Here is a 19,210-nt window from a genome sequence, read left to right on the forward strand (position 1 = left end):
CGTCATTTTTTAAAAAAAAAATAAAATCAGTAAACGGGCCGTCTCCTCTCCGAAGGCGAAGCCATAAACCGGGGAGCCGGTACCGGGGACCCCGCTTGGTGGGGAGGGCAGCGCTGGATCCCCGACCGCTTTGCCGTCCCTCCAGCCCGGCCGGGCGGGTGCAACAGCTCCGTCTGAAAACTCAGACTTAAAACTCCGACTTTGTCGCGTTCCTACGAACGAAAAGCAAGCGGGACCGCAGAAATACGGGCCGGCGGTTTCCAGCGCGGACACTTATTTAGAAGCCGAGCCCCGCAGAGGCCGGCGCGCCTGGTCTGGGGCTGCAGCGGGGCTGTGCGGGCGCAGCGCGGGGGGGCAGCGCGAACGGGCTTGCTCGGGGCCAGCAGCGCCCAGCTCGCCGCTCCCCCCTTCTCCTCCGCACAAACGAGCCCGTCGGCTATCGCAGAAGCTTCTCCCCGGTCGCCAATATTTTTATTTTCTCGCTGAAGGACGAGGCCCGCCGGGGGCACGGCCTGGCCTTGCCCTACCTGCCCGCCCCCGCAGGGCCCCTAACGAACGGGGGGGTGCGGGGTGCTCACCTGGGCCCCCCCCAACCCCCGGGGCTCCCGCGCCCCCTCGCACCCTGCCCCAGCTCTTGATTTCCAACCACCGCCCCCGAAAGTCTCCCACCCCCGGGGAGCGACAAGGCGAGCGAAAATAATTCCCGTCTCCGGTTCAGCGCCGCCGCCGGTACCTGCCTTTAGTCCGGTTGAGCCGGACTCAAATCCCCGAGAATTTCACCCAAACCCCCCACCCCAGCGCGCGCACACACGCCCGACCCCTTCCCAAGTCAGGTAACGGAGCCGAATTCCCAGCGGAGCCTCACATCTGCTTAAAATAGTCTCCAATGAAATGAAATTCTACAACATATCGTGCTGTTAATGCCGCGGGTACCGCGGCCGTGCGGGGCTCGCCAGCCTGCCCCTTCCCCCGGGCCACGCACACGCACTGACACGCGGGGGCCACGCCGGCGGCGGCCGGAGCCCCCCGGGCCGCGGGCTGCGCTCGGGGAGGTGCGGGGTTTCGGGCAGTCGCTGCCGCCCGCGCTACCTTGCCGATGTAAATGCAGCAAGATCCACACACTCGTGTCCGTGTTTAATCTGTTTTGCAAACGCGTACTCCTGGGATATTGAAACCTTAGCTTCGGACTACTGTTTTGAACTGTGATACCTAAAAAATCCTCAGCTGAAGCCCCATAAACCGTTGGGCCTTGTATTGTATTAAACACCTGATTTTAATCAGAGCTCAGCCTTCCAAGCAGGCGCTGCCAGTGTGTGCTAGCGGCGCTCGCTCGGCGGCCGGCGGCCCCTCAGCTGCAGCTCCTGCTGCTGAAGGGAAGAGGCTGCTTCCAGGCGCAGGAGCCCCGGCTCGTCCCCCCGGCACTTGAGGTGTCCGGGCTGCGACAGCCTCCCAAGTCCGCGAGCTGCAGGAGCTTGCTCACCGCCAGCGGGCTGGGAGAGCTCCCGGGGCGAGCGGCGGCTCGCACCGCGCTGAAACGCGGCCGGACCCTGCGCTGCGCGCACGGGCACGCATCAAGCAAAAACCCGCGCCCTATCCTGCACACGTATCTGCAAAAACCCGCGCCCTGCGCTGCGCACACGGGCACGCATCTGCAAAAACCGAGTGCCTTTTGCACGAGCAAAAAAAAGGAAGAAAAAAGGAAAAGAGAAATGTATTTCACTATTCAAGCTCGCTTTCACAGCCAAGAGAGCGATGAAAATTACTCTTCTCAACAACCTAAAACAATAAGGGATGACTTAAAAACAAACAAACAAAAAAGTTATTTGAACGGGGGCGTTTGGAGCGCGTGTTTATTGGAAATCAAAAAACCCCAAATCCCAGGATTAATGGCAGGAGAGCCGCCCGAGGAGCGCGGCAGCGCTGCGCGGCCAGCGTCGCTCCCGCCTCCGAGCGGCGCGGGCTCGGCGGGGCCGGGCGGTGCGGGAGCGGCGCAGCCATGTGCGCGGGGCTCTTTGGGGAGCTGGGGGGGGTCCTAACGGAGCGCACGGTGAGATGTAGCCGCGGGAAGAGGAGCTCTTGGGCCTGGGGGTGGCCGCTCCCTGCCCCGTCGGTGTGAAACGGCAAGCGCGGAGCGGCCGGTGCTCGGCCACTGCGGGGCTACCGGAGGAGAGCGGGGCCGGGGAGCCCCCCCGGGCCGGGAGGGAGCCGGCCGGGACCGGAGCCGCCCGCTGACCTCGGGGGGCTGCCAGGGCTCCCGACGGCCCACCCAAAGCGGCGTTTGGCGCCGGGGGCTGCCCGGGGGGGTGGGTTCTCCCCTCCGAGCGGCCACGGCCCGCATCCGCACGCAGGGGACTACGGGAGCCCCACGGCACCCCACGGCCGGCTCCCGGAGAAAACACCCGCGATTTCAGCGCACCGGGCGCCGCTACTCTCCGAGCGCCCAAAGCCGGGGTCTAGCAAGGCGCGGACTACGCGGGAACTTCTGCAGCCTCCAGATATTTCGCAGAGAGCCAGAGCGAAACAGAAACTAAGTAATAATAATGGTAATAGTAATAATATCAGTAGAGAAGTACAGGGAGGCTGCCCGGGCAGCGGGACCCTCCGCCGCACCGAGCCCAACAGCGAGGCGGCGGGGCCGGAGCCTGCGGCTGGAGCCCACGGGGGCGGGGGGCGAGGGAGCCCCGCTCCGCTCCTCCGAGAGTCCAGGCTAAAAACGATTCGAAAGAAAGAAAGGAAAAGGGTCCGGTGGCAGACGGAGGAAAAAGCTGCGCGAGACTTACGAGCTGCAATTCCACCCCCAAGTAAATTTTAAAAAATTAAAAATTAAAGACACTCCCCCACACTCCCCTCCCCCAGACCTTCTTAACCCCCAGCTGGGACACCCGAGCTGCGTTCAGGATCTTCCCTCTGGACCTGCGAATCCAAAGCCCCTCACTGAGAGCGGATCCATTTTTGCTACAAATTCTCTTCCTTCCCTCTCCTCGGTAATTGTTCCCGAGACTAGAAGGGTTTCTTTTTCCCCCCCGTCTGCCTCTGCCCGTCTCTCCCCCCCCCCCCCCAGCAGTAAGTCTCCCCGGCTCTCGCAGGCAGATGCCAAACGCAGACCTCTAGCGCCCACTATTTCAAAAGCCAGGAATATTATTTCACAAGACTTGGAACGACTCAATAAAAAAAAAAAAGTTGCTATCCCCTTTCGTCAACTTCCAGCTAACTTTCGCTTTTCTCCCCCGGCCCCGCGCCGCCCGCCGCTCGCCCGCCGCGCCCCGCTGCAGCGCGCCCGGGCGCGGAGGGGCGCGGAGCGGCGCGGAGCTGAGCGGGACCCCCGCTCCCCGCGCCCCCGGGGCGGGCGGCGCGGCTGGCCGCCGCCGCGGGGAGGGAGAGGGGCTGCAGCCCCCGGGCAGCCCCCGGCCCGGCTCCGCGCCCCCGGCCGCCGCCGAGGGGGTACGCGGAAGGAGGGAGAGAAAGGACCTACTTTTGGGCAGTTTTCTCGCCCGCGCCTTGGATCTCATCGTGTCGGCTTGTGGATTCCTCTCCTCCTCCTTGAGCCCAGAAGCAGCTACACACTATCTTCATCTCCCAAGCATTGTCAGTTTGGACACCTTCGCACATGCGCACAGAGCATTCAATCTGACACCCTCACCAGGGCCAAAAAAACTTTCCAATGTATTCATCATCATCGGGTTTTTTTTTTTGAGGGGGGTGTTCTTTTTTTTTTTGTCCTATCCTCTTCTTCAGACCACTTATCTCTCCCCCCTCCTCTCTCCCAGCACCATCACAGCCTTCCCCTGATCTGCCCCTTTAAGAAAAATCAGCCCTCTCCTCTCCTAACCCTCTGCACACTGACCTTACACACTGGACAATATTTAAGGATCAAGGTGCCATCCCATAAAGAGGTGATTATCATTATATTATTATTATTATTGTTACTACTAAATAGCTACTACTAAATAGCAATGCCGTAGAGAGTTTGTTAACAGATGTCATCTCGTAATCGTGCGTACTTTAGACATGCTTTTATTTCTGATCTGAAACATTTATTTACTGTAACTTTTCAACCGGCGCCTGTCTATTTTCTCCCTTTCCCCCCTTTTCCCTTCCTCGCCCCCCTCGCTCGGGGGGGGGGGGGGGGAGTTGGGGGGGTGCGTAACTTTTAAAATAACGTAATTTGCGCTTTGTGTTCTGCCGTCATTTCTCGCGTTTCTACCAGCCTATTTCTGCTCGACACCGGCGCTCGAAAGCCGTCGCTCTTCCTCCCCGGCTCGTTGCGGCTGCCTTGCCCCGAGGGGGCTCGCACCCTGCGGCCCCGCTCCCCGCTGCGCGGGGTGCGCACCGGCCGCCGCCGCTCCGCGCCTCCCGGGCGGCCCCCGGGCCCCTCTCCCTCCCCGCCGGGCAGCGCGGAGCTCCCGCGGGAGCGGCGGGGCCGCCCCGCTCCCCTCTTCCAGGTGGGAAGGCGGCGCGCCCGGGAGCGCTCCCGGGAGACGGGGGGAGCCGGGGGAGGCGCGGACACCCGGGAAAAGGGGGGGGGGGGACCCCCCCGAGCCCCACGGAGCGACGGCGGCGAGCCCCGCAGGACCTGCCCGTCACCCCGGCAGCGAAGGTAGAGCGAGCCCCGGCAGAGCCGCTTTGAAGAAGGGAGCGAAGTGTAAATAGCCCGATGATTGATGTGCTGTCTTTGACTGCGGAGAAAGCACTATTTTAATTCAAGTGGCCAGGTCAGATGGTCACGGAAGAAGGTTGAAAGGTAGGATTTAATGAGATTAATATGGAGGGGGAGAGAGAGCGAGCGAGAAAGCGCGCGCCTTCATAACCATTCAATAAAATAATCGCGTTAGGGAGAGCGCTCCGGGTTGCGCTGGAGGTGCTAACCCACCCCGGAGCTCCGCGAGCAGCAAACCAGGAGCCCTCCAAGCGACGGGCATCGCAAAAAACAAAGCAAAACTTCTGTGGGTGCGTCAGGGCTCTGCTGGAAGCCATTCTGCCAGCTGCACTTTTGCCCTGCAGGTGGAACTGGGGAGGGGGGGAATATTCTTGCTAATTACCGGTTTTCCCCTCCTCAATAAACTCTTTAATTGCAAATGGGAGCAGGGCCCTTTCAGATGCTACCTAGGAGCCAGCGTTCAAGGGAAGGGTGGTGGAGCGGGAGTCCAAATAAAATAAATACGTTTGAAGGGAACTCGTAGCCACGTGTCGCCTAAAATGTTGAAATGGTGCCTGTGAATTCCTTCCTCGAGGACGCGTTAGCGCACAGGTAGCCGTTTCACTGCGCGCCGGGCACCCCGAGGTTGGAAAAACAAGCTCTTCTGAGCTTCACCGGTGAAACAGGAGCTCTAATGTTTCCAATTCATTGGAATATTTCTTCCAACGATCTCGGACGCCGGCTGTCTCCCGCATCCCCCCACCGAGCCGCTCACGGGACGGGCAGATTTCAGTTTGAAAATGTCCTCCCGGCTCGGTTCTCCCCAGAATCCCGGCGCTTTTCCCGCACAAGGCGCTGGCTGCGCCGGGGACGGGCTCAGCCCCGACCCGCAGACGGACCGGAGGGCCGGCGGCGGGAGGATGCCCCGGTGGCCGCGTCCCCCTCCCCGAGCCGGGGGAACAAAGGGCGCGGCGGGCCTGGCCCGGGGGGCCCGGCTGCCGCAGCCTCCTCTGCCACAAGCCCGGCTTTTGTTTCCCTGCCAAAATCGCCTGCATCCCCCGCATTCAGATTCCCCCTAGGAACCCCTTCCTGCGCTAAATAATCATGCGCCAGCGGACCCGCTCGCAGATATTTTGGGGAGACGCAAAACTCTGCCGGGGGCGCACAGGGAGGGGGTGGGGGGGCGTTTCCCCCACCCGCTTCTGCAAACGAAGCCACCGAGAAGCGATGGAAAAGCCGTGGTGCGCCCCGGCGCAGCGCGGCCCGCCGCGGGTCGGGGCTGCCCGCAGCTCGCCTCGGCAACCGCTTTTCTTTCCCTGCGTTTCTCGCTGGCTCTGGTCGCGTTACCCACGGGCCGAGGCGGGAGGAGCGGGGGTGCGGGGCTCCCCCCGCCGCCGGCGGGCGCGGCGGCCGCGGAAATGCAATTTAATATATGTATTTTAAAAAGGCAAAAATAGATAAAGGGAACGAATTTCGCACAGGAGGTGTCGGGGGGTGCTGGCGGCGGGCTGTAAGGCGTGCGGGAGAGTACACGCTGCCGTCCCCGACAGGAGTGGGGTCCCTTCCAGCACCGCCCGCCCCACAAGCTCGTTTTAAGCCCCAGCCGCTGGCAGGGCTGGAGGCGAGGGCAGGCAACTGGGCACGCTGCGGGGGCCGCCGGCCCTCCGACCCGCCGCTCCCGGCCCCGCTCACCGCGGCTGCAGGGGTGCCCCCCCGCACCCCAGCTGTAGGTCCCTGGGGGGGGGAGCGGGGCTCCGAAGGGACGCAGCCAGCCCCTAGCAAGGTGCGGGGCTCGGGGCCAGGAAAAGCCCCGCAGCCTTCCGCAGGCTCCCCCCGGGAGAGCATCCTGCGGGTGCCGCCGGCTTTTACAGCTCGCACCTGCCCGAGCGCGTGTCGCTTCCACGGAGGACGGCAAATTCGCGTGGAGGAAGGGAGAGGGGCCGGGAAACCTTTCGGCTCCCCCGGGGTCAGCCCAGGTGGGCTGTCAAGGACCCGGCCCAGGGAGCCGGCGGCGCCTGGACGGCCGTGGTGCCCACGCACAGCCCGGGACACGAGTTCTCCGTGAGTTTGCGGGGAGGTCTTCACTCAGGCGGGCTCGGGGCACCCGTGGAGCCGGCTTGGAGGGGCAAAACGACCCCCCCCGGAGGTGGCCTCCTCTCCGCCAAGCCTCGATAATTTTTCTCCTGCAGGGAAACGAGCAGCCTTTCCACTTCCCACCGCACGCGTGTCAGCGGAACCCGCGGCGGGCAGGGCAGAGCCGAGCCGGGTGGGCTGCCCAGGCCTGGGGGTACCGACGGCAGGGAAAGCCGCCCGCTCGGAGTTTATATCATCCGGCCCAGCTCCTGTTTGCACCTTCATCTCCGCTTCCTCGCCCAGCTAATATACATTTCAACACACAAACTCGCGGCGCGCCACATGCGCTTCAGCGCGGGTTCCCGGCAGCTGCGGGGAGGGGGGCGCTGGAGCGGCTGTAATTTACGGGTGGGTTGCCTGGCATTTTCACTACAAAGCCCCCTGTTCCCAGGTATTTTATGAAGCCAGCTTTGAAAATAGGCTCCAGGTGAAGCTTTGCGTGCAAGCCTCCCCGATGGCTTTTGTTCCACGCCAGAGGCGATGCCGCTGCCCGCCCGCCCCCCCCCCACCCCGGGGTCCCGAGCTCCGGGGACTAGGGCTGGGGGTCGGCACCCCTTCGGCGACAGGGTGGGGGAAAAGGCGTTTTGCGAGTTGTTACGCGCAAGTATTTTTAAGCGGTAAAGAAGATTAAAATGGTTGAGGTAGTGCGGCTTGCCCGGGAGCTGCCGCACATACGGAGTCACTCCTTTCCCTTCCCGAGGATTTTTCGCCTAAATTCCTTATTGTTTCTGCGCGACGTCGCGGGGGGGATTAAACCGAGAAGTGCGATTTCAAACCACGCAAGAGCCCCGTGGCGCACGGCGGGGCTGCGCTCCCGGGGGGGACGAGCCCGGGGAGGGGGATCAGGCGCCGAGAATGTCACCCGCTGCCCCGGCGATTTTCCCTTCCTAATCTGCCCTTAATAAGCGGAGGAAGCGCGCACACAACCGCCACGTTGTAATTAGGCTCTGCCTTAAATCCACGCAATCAAAGAGCAGCTTGCCTTTCATCCCCGCCGGTGCCAAGGAATTTCAACACCTTTCGGACGCGGTTTAGAGCCCCGGGTCCCTGCGTGGTGCAGGCGCAAGGGGGCAGTTAAGGACAGCCCGGGTGGCTGCGGGGTCAGCGGGGCCCGGAGCCTTCGCCCCTTCGCCGAACCGGCCGGCGGCGAGAAAGTTTGTTTGCACGCAGAGCAGCAGCTCCGCCGGCTGCCCTCGGCGGCCGAGCGGCCGGGGAGCGGGGAAATCAAAAATTAAAAGGTTAGAAACCCCCCTGCAGAGGCTGGCCGCAGGCTCCCTCCGCCGGCTCGGGGCCCGAGCAGCCGCGGGGCAGGCAGCCCGGGCCGGAGGGGCCCCGAGCCCGCAGCCCCTGAAGGAGCAGCTCGGTACAAACAGGGCTCAAAGGCTCCTTCCGCGCAGGTAAAGAGCGGTTCGGGCTGGGTCCGGGGAGGCGCATCATTTGCCCGACAGACCCGAGGAGCTCCTTTCCTGGAGAAACCTATTTGCACACTCATTGGTTTAAAAATAATATTTTTTTTTTTACCCGAAAACCTTTGAGAAGCTTCAGAAGAAACACCACTCTGAGGAGGACAGAAATGTCTGCATTTTATACGGGGAGGGGGAATAAAACGCAAGTCACCCATACCGGTCCCTCTTAGCAATGAAATACACGGGGGGGGGGGGGGGGGGGCGGGGGAGGTTAATATTATTGCAAAACCTGTGCATGCACGTTGCTGTCCTGCTGCTCACTTCCCTGACACTTAAGCTGCGCTTAAATCGGTCTTTGCATCAAAATGCGTCTATCAGACTATTTTTTTTCCTTCCTTATTTCTAGAAGAAAACTCTGGCTCCTCTGGCCATGAAAAAATACCGTGTAAATTGTCATTTAAGATTTTTCAAAAAACATGTTCAGCTACAAGAATTCCTTCGAATTCGTTACACTCCACTAGGCAAGGCTGCGCCTTGCTGGTCCAGGGTAAGGTAAAAACGCACGTCCTAAAATAAGTAGTCGTAAAAAGAAAAGCAACATTTACATTTGAATATCTAACTTGAACAGTATTATAATTACAATCTTAAAAGATCGGGCGCTGTTGTCTCTAAAACGCCAGCCTATGAACAGACAGTTTTCGGAGGGTGTAAACACAGCAGTTTGAATCACGACGGTCTCTTGGAATGAAGAGAAATTAAGGAGTTATAGCAAATTTTTTTTTCAGACGTTTGATCAAAATATTTTTGCCCGGAGAATGCTTGCCAGAGGAAAGCAAACGGGAAGGGACGGGCGCCGAGGTCCGGCGAGCAGCTCCGTAGCAGAAGGCGCCCGGAGCCTCTCGGGGCTGCGCTGCGGGGGTCGGGGCGGACCCTCCCGCGGGACGCGCCTCTCGGGCGCGCCGGTTCCGAGCAAACGTTTCTCAACCGAAATCCTCCATTCTGAAGGCACTAAACCCCGTCCTCATCGCTTTTCTTCTCCAAATTAGCACAACTGCCCCTTCCTCGGGGGTTAAAGCGAACCGCGGAGGGGGGCCGGGGGCACCCCACCTCTCCAGCGAGCCCGCAGCCCGGGGCTTGCAGCCCTCGGAGGGGGGGACTTTAATTAGCTTTTCCAGGGGAGGCGAGGGAAGCGAAGCCCGCCCGAGCTCCGGTTGCTGCCCCGCCGAGGACCGGAGCCGTCCGGCCCCGCAGCCGCCACCAGCGGGGCCACGGCCGGCTCTGGGGCTGCCCCCCGGCCCCGCATGTTCCCCAGCCCCGGGGGGGGGGGGGCAGCTCCCAGCCGAGGGGCGCCCGGGGGTCCCCCCCTTGCTCCCCGTGTGTCCGGGGGGGTGTACGTGTGGCAGGCCCCGAAGCGCACGGCGATGCCAGTCTGGGGGGACACGGGGTACCCCAAGGCGGCACCGCATCTCCCCCCGCCTTCCCACGGGGCCAGCGCCGCGGCGGTGCGGGGGGACCCCCGCGCGTTACGCGCCTGCTTTGCCTGCGCTTCCCCCGCTACCGCGGGCCGCAGCGGAGCTAGCGGTATAATTATTAGCTATTAATTGAGTTCAAGACCTTTTATGGCTATGGGAAATGAGGAGTCCGACCACTAATCCCGAGAAGGGGCTGCGCACAGCCAAGAGCTATGAAAAAGCCATCCAGGGCTGGCTGGGCCCGGCCTGACACAATGCCCCTGGGGGCGGGGAAAGCATTAACGAAAAAAATTCATTAGGTGAAAATTATAGAAACTTTAAACCCATGGATTTATTTACGAGGTCCCTTTGGGGGCTGCCGCTCGAGATTTGGGGGGGAGGGGGGGCAGAGTTGCGGGAGCCCCGCGGCGGTGCGGGCGCGGGCGGGGGGACGGGGGCTGCCCTTGGGCTTCCCCGCCGCCCCCCCGGCGGAGATGAGGAGGGTCGGCCTGCTCGGCGGCTCCCCCCGGACCCCCAGCCGGTCCTTCCCGATTCAGTTTCCATCATATAGCCTTATCTTTACACGCTTCCACCTTCCAATTAAACTTCCCCAAATTGCCAAAAGCCTTATTTGCATGCAAGGGACTCCGTTCAAAGATGCTAACTTATTGTCTCCTCTCAGAACTTAACATTTCTCTCTTCAGTTCCCACTTGAAAGAAGTTTTAGAACAGTATTCAAAGACTGTCCAAACGAACAAAACCTTCCCCTTCGCTAGGGAGAGAAATCCGGTGTATTCAATAAGAGGGCATATTCTCAGAAGTTTGCAGATTTGGTTTTAAAGGCTGTATTGTTCGTGCCTTTTTCCTGAAACTTGGTTTTGTTGTGTTTTTTTTTTTTTTTCCAGAGAACGGCTCACATGCCTGCAAAGGATTATTAAAATAAAACATCATAGAGCTTCCCCCCCCTCCTTTTTTCACTGTTTAGAATTACTTTTCTGGAAGAGCTTTCCAAGCATCCCCCACCCCCAAGTCATAATTAAGAACACTTTTTTTTTTTCCCCCTCCTAGCAAACAGGAAAAGTAAGAATCAAACCCTTTCCCAAATGCTCCTTTTTTTTTTTAAACACTGTCAGAGTTCTGCGCTTCGGAAACACTTTATCTGTTACAAATACACCTGAAAATATTCTCGGTGCTGAACAGTTGCTGTTCGCCTACAGCAGAGCAAATCGAAGCAGTGAGAATTTCACACCGGGCAAAGCTGGAAGCGTCTCTGCAAGCATCAAATAAACGCAGCCTATAATTCTGACCGGGCTTTCGAAAGCTGATTAAAAGGTGACGGGATCTCTGCCTTCAAATCCCCCCAAGCCCCGCATTTTTCTTTTTAAGATTAAAAGAAGATGAGCCAATGAGCTGAGGATGCCGAACTCCTTTCGGGAACGAGACAAACTGCAAAAAGCCAGTGGCAACGCATTTATGATTAACTCCTTTCTATAAAGGTGCATAATGGAAGCAAATAGGGACCCGACGGGACAGGACCATATTTTATTCATTTAATACAAAACAGCTTTAAAAAAACACCTTTAAAACGCGGTTCAGAGCAAAACCCAAGGGCCGGGGGGAGGAAAGAAACCCAGCTTATGGGGTGTGATGTGATTTTGCCGCGATCTTTCGCTCACCAGCCAGGGTGCGCTTTGCACCGCAGGGTGCGGGAGGAAGGCGGACCCCGGGCGGGCGGGGGACACCGCGACCACCCCCGGCCCCGCCGCCCCACGGGGCCCCGATCCCGCCGCCGTCGGGAGGGGCAGCTCCGGCCAGCCCTTATTCTTGTGTGTGTGTGTGGAGCCCTCCCCAGCCCACCCCCTGGCTCCGGGCAGCCCCCCAGCACCCCACGCCGAGCCCCTCCGCAGACCCTTGCAGCCCCAGCAGGGCACTGGCGGGACCGGAGCTTTTCCCGATAACCTTAAAATAGGTGTAAATGTTCCCATAAAATAATATAAATGTGCACAGGGTACAAAGAGCTCCTGTCCTGGGGTTTGTAGGTCACAGCCAGCGATGGGAAAGCATTTAGCAGCACCCTTCAAGTGACTGGTGTCACCTCCATATATCCCAGTCCAAAGGAAAGCCATCAGTACCACAAATAATCTTTTTTAACCGTGGGGACCCAAGAGTTCATTTAGATTTACAAATTAACGAAGACTTACTGTAAAAAGAAACTGTAAGAACATGTGTTAAAACGCAACAGAAAGAATTTCATCGATTTCCATGAGAGGTGGATTGTATCCAGGAAGAATGAGTCAACTTCATTCCTTGGGTAAAACTCACTGAACTGAAGAGAATTACACCAGGCATGAATTTGGATCATCTCGTTCCCCCCCATTTCATGTATTGCTGTCCAGCTAATTACCTCCTCGGTGTGTTAGGGGCTGGAGCTAGATGGGAATTTTTTAAAAAATGCTTCTCATCACGGGAAAATAACTATTTGAGAAATTTTTTTTCCTCCCCCTAATATCACATCAGTTACAAGTAATTATTCAGCCAATCTCACACAAGACAACATGATCCAGCGCAGGAAAGAACAGCTTAGTGGTTAGGGCAGAGGGAGGGAGGAATAGAAGGTCTGCATATCACGAACGCCTGTGTTCCTGGCTGTTTGTCATGCTGCTAATTCTTGTTTCTCCTTTACCCACGTATTTAGTGCTAAACTTTGCAAGCTTTTGGTTTAATTTCCATGGAGGAGACAAAAACCCTTGAAGCCACTGAAATGTTTCCGAGCCAGCTCTGTTCTTCCCACCCCAGAGGGATGCCATTCCTTTCAGAGGAAGAAGCAGCAAGTTTAAGTAGTTGATAGAGAAATCTCTCTCCAGACACGCATGCACATTCACTGTGGCAACAGTGTTTTATTTTACAGGTGGAAAAATAAACTGCTTTAAGAGATCTGGGTTGGAATCTCAGAGCACAGCGATGGGAGCAACGAGAGACAAGGACTAACGCACTGTCGAGTTTCGCTCTTTGCATTCAGAAACCCAAAGTTTCTCATGGAGCCTCCCATACTTCTACTAACACGCAAAGAGCGTACCAAACACCTAGAAGCAAGGTCGTTAGGCTTTTCAACCTCACCATTAGGTTTTTAGCCCACCAACCGGCTACATGAGAACTCGTGCCGACCCCACAGGAGTTCAGCAGTCTCGTCGTCAGAACCGCGAGGCGTAGCTAGTGATAAGCTAATTGGTGAATAGTTAAAAAACAAGCTCCATTTTTAAAAAGCAGTTAGAAAAAATGAAATGCAAATATATACAAAATATCCAATGGTTTCTGTGAATGTAAATGTCTGTCTACCTTATGACTGCTATTTTCCAGCCGGCTTGCCAACCAGTGCAGTCTTTGCACTCCTGTATCTACAATTGTACCATTTATAAGCCAGGAGCCCACCTTGCCCATATGCTCGTTCCTACAGTGACTCATGTTCCATTGGGTTTATTCCTGTGAAGACTCATGTTAAAACAGAGGAAAGAGCAGAACCTTTGGGGAAGGAACACTAGAGTTTGGAAAGCACCAGACATGCTCGCTATTCCCTGTCAAAAAAATGAAAGCACTGATTTACATCCTGTCTAGGAGAAAGGCTTTTACAATTGGCGAGGCATTAAAAGTGAAAAATTAATTTGATACCTGGGTCAAACCAAAGTCTTGCTGAATAATAGTGTTTACTCAATACCTAAAAAATAGTCTTCCTAGAGGAATACACTCAGGGAGGAAAAACTCAAAGTATCCAGCTAAGGCATGGCAGATTAACTTGACTTTCATTCTAGTGATCTATTGAAGCCCTTCCAAACAAAGTTCCCTGATAAAAGCTTACCACCACCGCTTGCTGGTAGCATTTGCTGAATTCAAGGAGAAATTAAGAACCTATCACCTTATCTCTAAGCGGTAGCTCCCAAGTAACATGCTGCAAGCAAAGCCGTGTTCCGACCCTGACTGCTCCAGGTTCCTAGGTTCTGCAGGGGAATTTCTTCCCTTTCCTCTAAATTAAAAAGCAGCACATGACAGCTCCCCAAGAGCTCACACTGCCACAGCTCCCCCCTCCCCACACCAGCTGTGCAATTTGGGATGTGCTGGGGACACATATTCAAGCCTCACTCTGTAGGCACTGTCTGCGTGATTTCAGCTCCAGCACATACTGGTATCAACAGCTACAGAGCATCCTGCAGGTACAGCTCCACCCAAATTATAGACACATCCGAAGTCAGTCATCTCCAGCACTTCCTGTGAGCATTAAGGCCAGTATTTAGTCCCTCTCTTTATATTAAGTAGAAAAAAGAAAGACAAGGTACTTTCCAGGTGATAGTTGGTCTGACAAATTGCAACAGGGGATCCCAAAGGGTGCTGTTCTCCAGACCAGTTCCAACTCTACCGCATCACTTCTAGACAACAAAAAGCAAAACACAAACCGTGATGCCTCCAATGAAGGTACCTTCCAGCCAGAGCACATGTTTCTAAACCACTGACCAGAGCAACTGCCTCCAAGGCACATCTGGCACAATTCCCACCCCTCAGTTTTATCATGTCACCTGCTGTATCAGGCACTTGACAGGAAGCAAACCCAAAACTCTGCTGCCACCAGAAAGGCAAAGTTGCTCCCAAGGCCTGGTGTGGGAAGGGTATTCCACAGGACAAGTACTGCAAAACCAAAGCAAAGACCTGAACATGGCATTTAAAGGCTCCCATTGCAGAAAAGATCCTGGCCGTTCTCGTTTTCTTGAGGTGTTAAGGCCCATTGCCCTGATCCATCTACTGAGGGAGTCCTATTTCCTACTTTTCCCTAGCAGGCTGGCAGATTAAGCCTTTGAGTGAAGGCAGAGCTCTCACAAGACTGTCACCACTAAGAAGAAAATTGTGTCACTAAAAGTTCCCAAAAAAGAATGAAGTGTTTTTCATATGAAAGCGGCATAGCAAGCTGCAAACGGGAATCCATTCGATAGAAAAGGGCAGTTTTCTCTTAGAATCTTGTTTCATTCCTTTACTGTACTGAAGTTGCCCACTCTACTGCTGGAAAAGTAGCTTCCACACTCACTGATGAGAGACTATAGGAGCAAAAGGGTGCTATGGTTGGATACTTATATCCTCTATGAAATAACAAAGCTATGCAGGACACCAAAAAAGAGCTCCTGGTTTTCAGAATAAGTAATCTTTGAAGTTGCCATGTAAACAAGAGCGAAGTGCCAACAGAGCAGGCAAGCACATGGCACCAAAACAAATTCAGCAGCAATGCCGATATTCTGGCTCTGAGTCCCGCGGATGGGGTACACTGCCTGCAGTTACACACAGTACTCTCAAAACCCAGGGCTCCCGCAGAGCGGCTGTGCACAAGGCTGCTGTACACCGCCATTAGCTTGAGGAACCCTTGGGTATCTCCCAGCAGTAAGCTACAATCCCACAGCAGCACCAATAGTACTGTGCCCTGATGTAGACCTGAAGACCTCCTCATATTTTCACTCCAGATTCTTTTAGTACCCTGAAACAGATACGTCATGAGTTGCTTGACTGCCATTCAGCTGCAGTTTTGTTCTTCCAGTATAAATGAGATGGGGAAGTAGCTTTGTTTCTCTGAAGTATGAAGTTAAATAGAGAAGTTTCTTAAAAAATAATGGCATGAGATCACATATCCAGTGATTTTAAATGGCTCAAATAAGAGCAGTACTCGCATTTAGCAAGTACATCCTGAGGAACAGGAGGCTTTCTCAGTTTCAGCCACTTGGGTGCATTACAAGGGGGACAGCACTCATTCATATGGGGAACATTTTCTGTAAAATTATTACTAACAGCTTTTTAGCTCCACTCTTAAGCGACCCAGAATGCAAATCAATTAGAGATCACAAAAGGACTTGACATTTTCAGGGGAATTTGAGTCTTAATAAGTTATTTTGGCACAAAGCTCAGCTGAATGAGCCATCTAGGCAGTGAAACACTTTATTCCTAAGTACGTTGACCACTAAACCTGGGCTGGCAGAGCCCAACACGGTGTAAGGAATGGCTGTGAAATAGTACAACCCAGGGAAGTCACTACAGGAGAAAAGAGACCAGCGTCCCCTGACTTACTTCCAAAAGAGTTAAGAATTGCTGCTCTTTTCGAACCTAATGCTCAGCTTTGCAAAAGCCCTGGCAACAAAGCAGGGCAGCATTTCTGCACTGCAGTCACCTCAGCCTTTAATTATTACAGCTGGACCTGTTTATCACAGCCTAACCTTCACTAGAAAAAGAAAAACTGTCTCTTTAAGCAAAGCCATTCAAAACCCCACATCTTACTATAAATAAATAATAGAAAACAAGATTTATGTTCTCAGTGTTGTTATTTACCTGGACACTGCTGGTTCCCCAAGCAAACCACAGTTTAGTATTTCCACCCCCCAACACACATGAAATACTAAGATTGCTTATTTTCTCATCATCCAGGTTTCTGGAAAGTCCCATTTCTGACCATTTCACCATTTAGCCATTTTTTCACTGTTCATACAAGCATATATTGCAGAATGAAGTTCTGGATGCTTCTGTATTAATAACACTCAAAAATTCACCATACGTATGGTCCAGATCTGGAAAATATTCAACTTCAGGCATGTAAACTGTCACAAACTCACAGAAGCAAGAGATGATCTATTAAAGAATAACCCAAACCTAGAATACATCATGCAAGAACATAATCACAACTCACAGAACTGCCTATTCAATGGGTAAACCCAACGCTTTGTCACTCAAGTGGCTGCATTTCAGAAAAAAAAAATCACAATAAATGAATTTAGTTCTAGAAGGATGAGAAAAAATGTTAAACATGTTTTTATGGGAGAAACAGAGATACAGAGCTAGCATGAAAACTGAAAATCTCTCATGCCCTGATCTATAAATAAAACTATCTGGGCTTTTCTTATGTACTAAATTTAAAGGAAAGTCTTTTCCATGGAGAGTTTGCTTTAAAACAAACTATGCCCCAGAAGGACTTTAACGATGGTGTTTCCAACAAGCAGCATGAATGAATTAAACAATAAATGCAGTAAGAGAGCAGCTGTATTTTTCTGTAATAGCAGCAGATGAATGTGTAGTTCAAACGTGTCTGTGTTCTCAGAGAGAAAAGGACAATTCCCAACAGTTCTCACCCAGACTGCAACAACAGCTTTCCTTCACCTTGTGCTCCAGAGCCTTGGCTCAGGTGCCATTTGCCCTCTAGCATCACAAAAAGCTTCAAGCTTAGCTCCAGTGACCACCAAGCAGAAGTTCCAAGTTCTGCTACATACACAACACCAAACTATTCAGCTCTCTCCTGCATGTTATCCACAGGCTGCTCAGGGGAAGGGGGAGGAAAGATACTTGGCTCTCCTTGACAGAGTCAGGTCAGGTCTATCATCACCATATAGCAATCAGAGCCTAACGGCTTGTCTTTATTCAACTTCTTCCCTTTGGAGATAAACCCCAAGGTTTTCTGTAATTACTCAGCCTGGAAGTCACCAAGGTCTCTCTCTTCTCCTCCAAAAATCTCACAACATCCTACTAGGAGCCAGAAGCTGCAAAACAGCCAACTCAGGGACACACATGCACAAAAAGGCTCCCGCAATTCATCTGAACAGACACAAAACACAGTGACTGAAGCAAGCTCAGGTGATTGGGTGGCACCATGGGAGAGCCTGCCGCACTTTTCAAGAACAGCACTGCTTGCTTCTTGGCCTAGCTACAGCCACTAATTATTTTCATTAGAGGTTTCAAATAGATACTCCCACCTTAGCTTCCTGACCGAAGCTGTTACTCAGAATTACTGAATACACACCACAGTCCACCCCAGAAACAACAGCATTTCAATCAGGGCAGCAAATAGACACCCCCACAGTAATTCAGGTTTTCCACATCACTTCCTATCTTAGCTCTCAAGTTCCACTTTTTATTTAATTTACTCCCATCCTTGAAGCTTCCTATCCTTGAGGCTTTCCAGAAAGGAAACAGTTTCTCTTACTTACCAGTGCAGAGGGAGCTCCACATGCAGCAAACCCTTCTCCAACAGAAACTTGACCCTTCTGGGAAGTGGTTCAGAGGTGCTTATATAGAAGTGATTGACTTGCCCAGGGTTTGCTGATTAAGGTGAGTGGAGCCAGCTGGATTCAATTCAGTTCATCAGGTTCTGGGCTGGGTGTGGTTAGGGTCTGTAGCATCAGGGCGGGCAGCTGGTGATGGAGAGCACCGCACAGAGCAGCAAGTGCCGGTACAATCCGGCTGCTCCTCTCTGCTTTCTGGTGAGCTGCGCTCCAAGGGCAGCAGCGAACGTGGTGGCTGGTGCTCCTGAGATGGCACCTTGGCACATGGAGTGAATGTCTTCATGGATGTGTCAGTGGTTGAGAAGCATGAGATAAAACTGATGTGATCTCCAAGTGTACTGACTAATGGGATAGATCCTATTGCGTGTTCTAAGAAATGGAGATTTATTACATTACAAAGAGAGATGAAACACACATGTTGAAAGAACTCGGCTCACCAAGACTAAAGACAGACAATTAATGAATTTTCGGTGGGCTGTCAATAATTCCTAGTGATATGTAAAGCTCATCCTGTGTCATTCAAGTAACAGCCCCTTGCCCCCCCCCCTCCTATGCTAATGGTTACTTGGAAAAGGCAACTATGGCAGCACTGGGGAATATGGGACAGATTTCTCTCAGATGAGTTAACTGTTAGGCATCCCAAGGGGTCTACATTTAATAGTCATTATATTTCCAATGCTTAGATTCCTTTATTTGTAGTAACTCTATGTTTCTTAAGTATAAAGGCTGAACTTCCTCATACATACTGTGGAGATATGTAAGAAATAACTCAGTGTCATTCAACCTGCTGATATTTCTACTTCCAGAAGAGAGCAGGAACACTGGAAAAAAACCCAAAACAACCCAAGTCTTTCCCAGCAAATTCTGATGTATAGGATGTGACATAATGGTGCAAAAACTTTTGGCAAAAACAGGGATTTTAAATTGCTCTGCTCTATTTTGCTGTGGTGGGAGTTTTAACGCAGTGCACTTTGCCTGGAACTGACACGAAAGAACAGACAATCACCTCGAGTGTGTTACAGGGAAGAACAAAACAATTTTCCGGACAAAAATACGTTGCGTTCAGTATGCTGGGTGTGGGTTACAGTGAACAGAAGCGTTTGATGTAATGGATGCTTTCTGGCTACTAGGGAACCTTTCAAGGGCCCGTGCGCAGGAGGCAATGGCGGTGATGAGGTGGCAGGTACGTGCTACAGAGAGGTGAAAGGGGCCAGAACTTTATTTCCCATTTTACAAAACAATTTGCCGGGCTCCGTGTGTTTCGCCGGGCCCTGTCGGAGTGGAGCAGATAACAGCGTGCTGCAACCCCGGCCCGGCGGGCCGCCCGTTCGGGGCTCCGCGAGGCGGCGGGGTTCGGGCCCCAGCACTCCCCTGCACAGGTGGTGGTTCCGAAGGGTTTGCTCCTTTGACAGTGGCTGACTGGCCCCGTGGAGGCTGTGGCCTGGGAAGGGGCCGGCGTGAATTCGATGCCCTCTTACAGTCCCCCTTAAATAAAGCAGTGTCTTTTGGGGG

General features: G+C 54.0%; 1 protein-coding gene across 3 annotated transcripts in view; it reads right to left on the bottom strand.

The window, feature by feature from the left end:
• Positions 1–3,576, bottom strand: part of PRDM16 (PR/SET domain 16) — a 344,075-nt gene extending 340,499 nt beyond the window's left edge. Inside the window, exon 1 of one of the 3 annotated variants that reach the window (XM_064470162.1) lies at positions 3,473–3,576. In XM_064470162.1, coding sequence (XP_064326232.1) covers positions 3,473–3,509 — 37 coding nt within the window. In that variant the 5' untranslated portion in view covers positions 3,510–3,576. The remainder of the gene's footprint in view (positions 1–3,472) is intronic. The other 2 variants (XM_064470161.1, XM_064470163.1) reach the window with 2 other exon arrangements.
• Positions 3,577–19,210: the final 15,634 nt, after the last annotated feature.

Source organism: Phalacrocorax carbo, chromosome 20 (genome assembly GCF_963921805.1).
Source record: "Phalacrocorax carbo chromosome 20, bPhaCar2.1, whole genome shotgun sequence".
NCBI classification, from domain to species: Eukaryota; Metazoa; Chordata; class Aves; order Suliformes; family Phalacrocoracidae; genus Phalacrocorax; species Phalacrocorax carbo.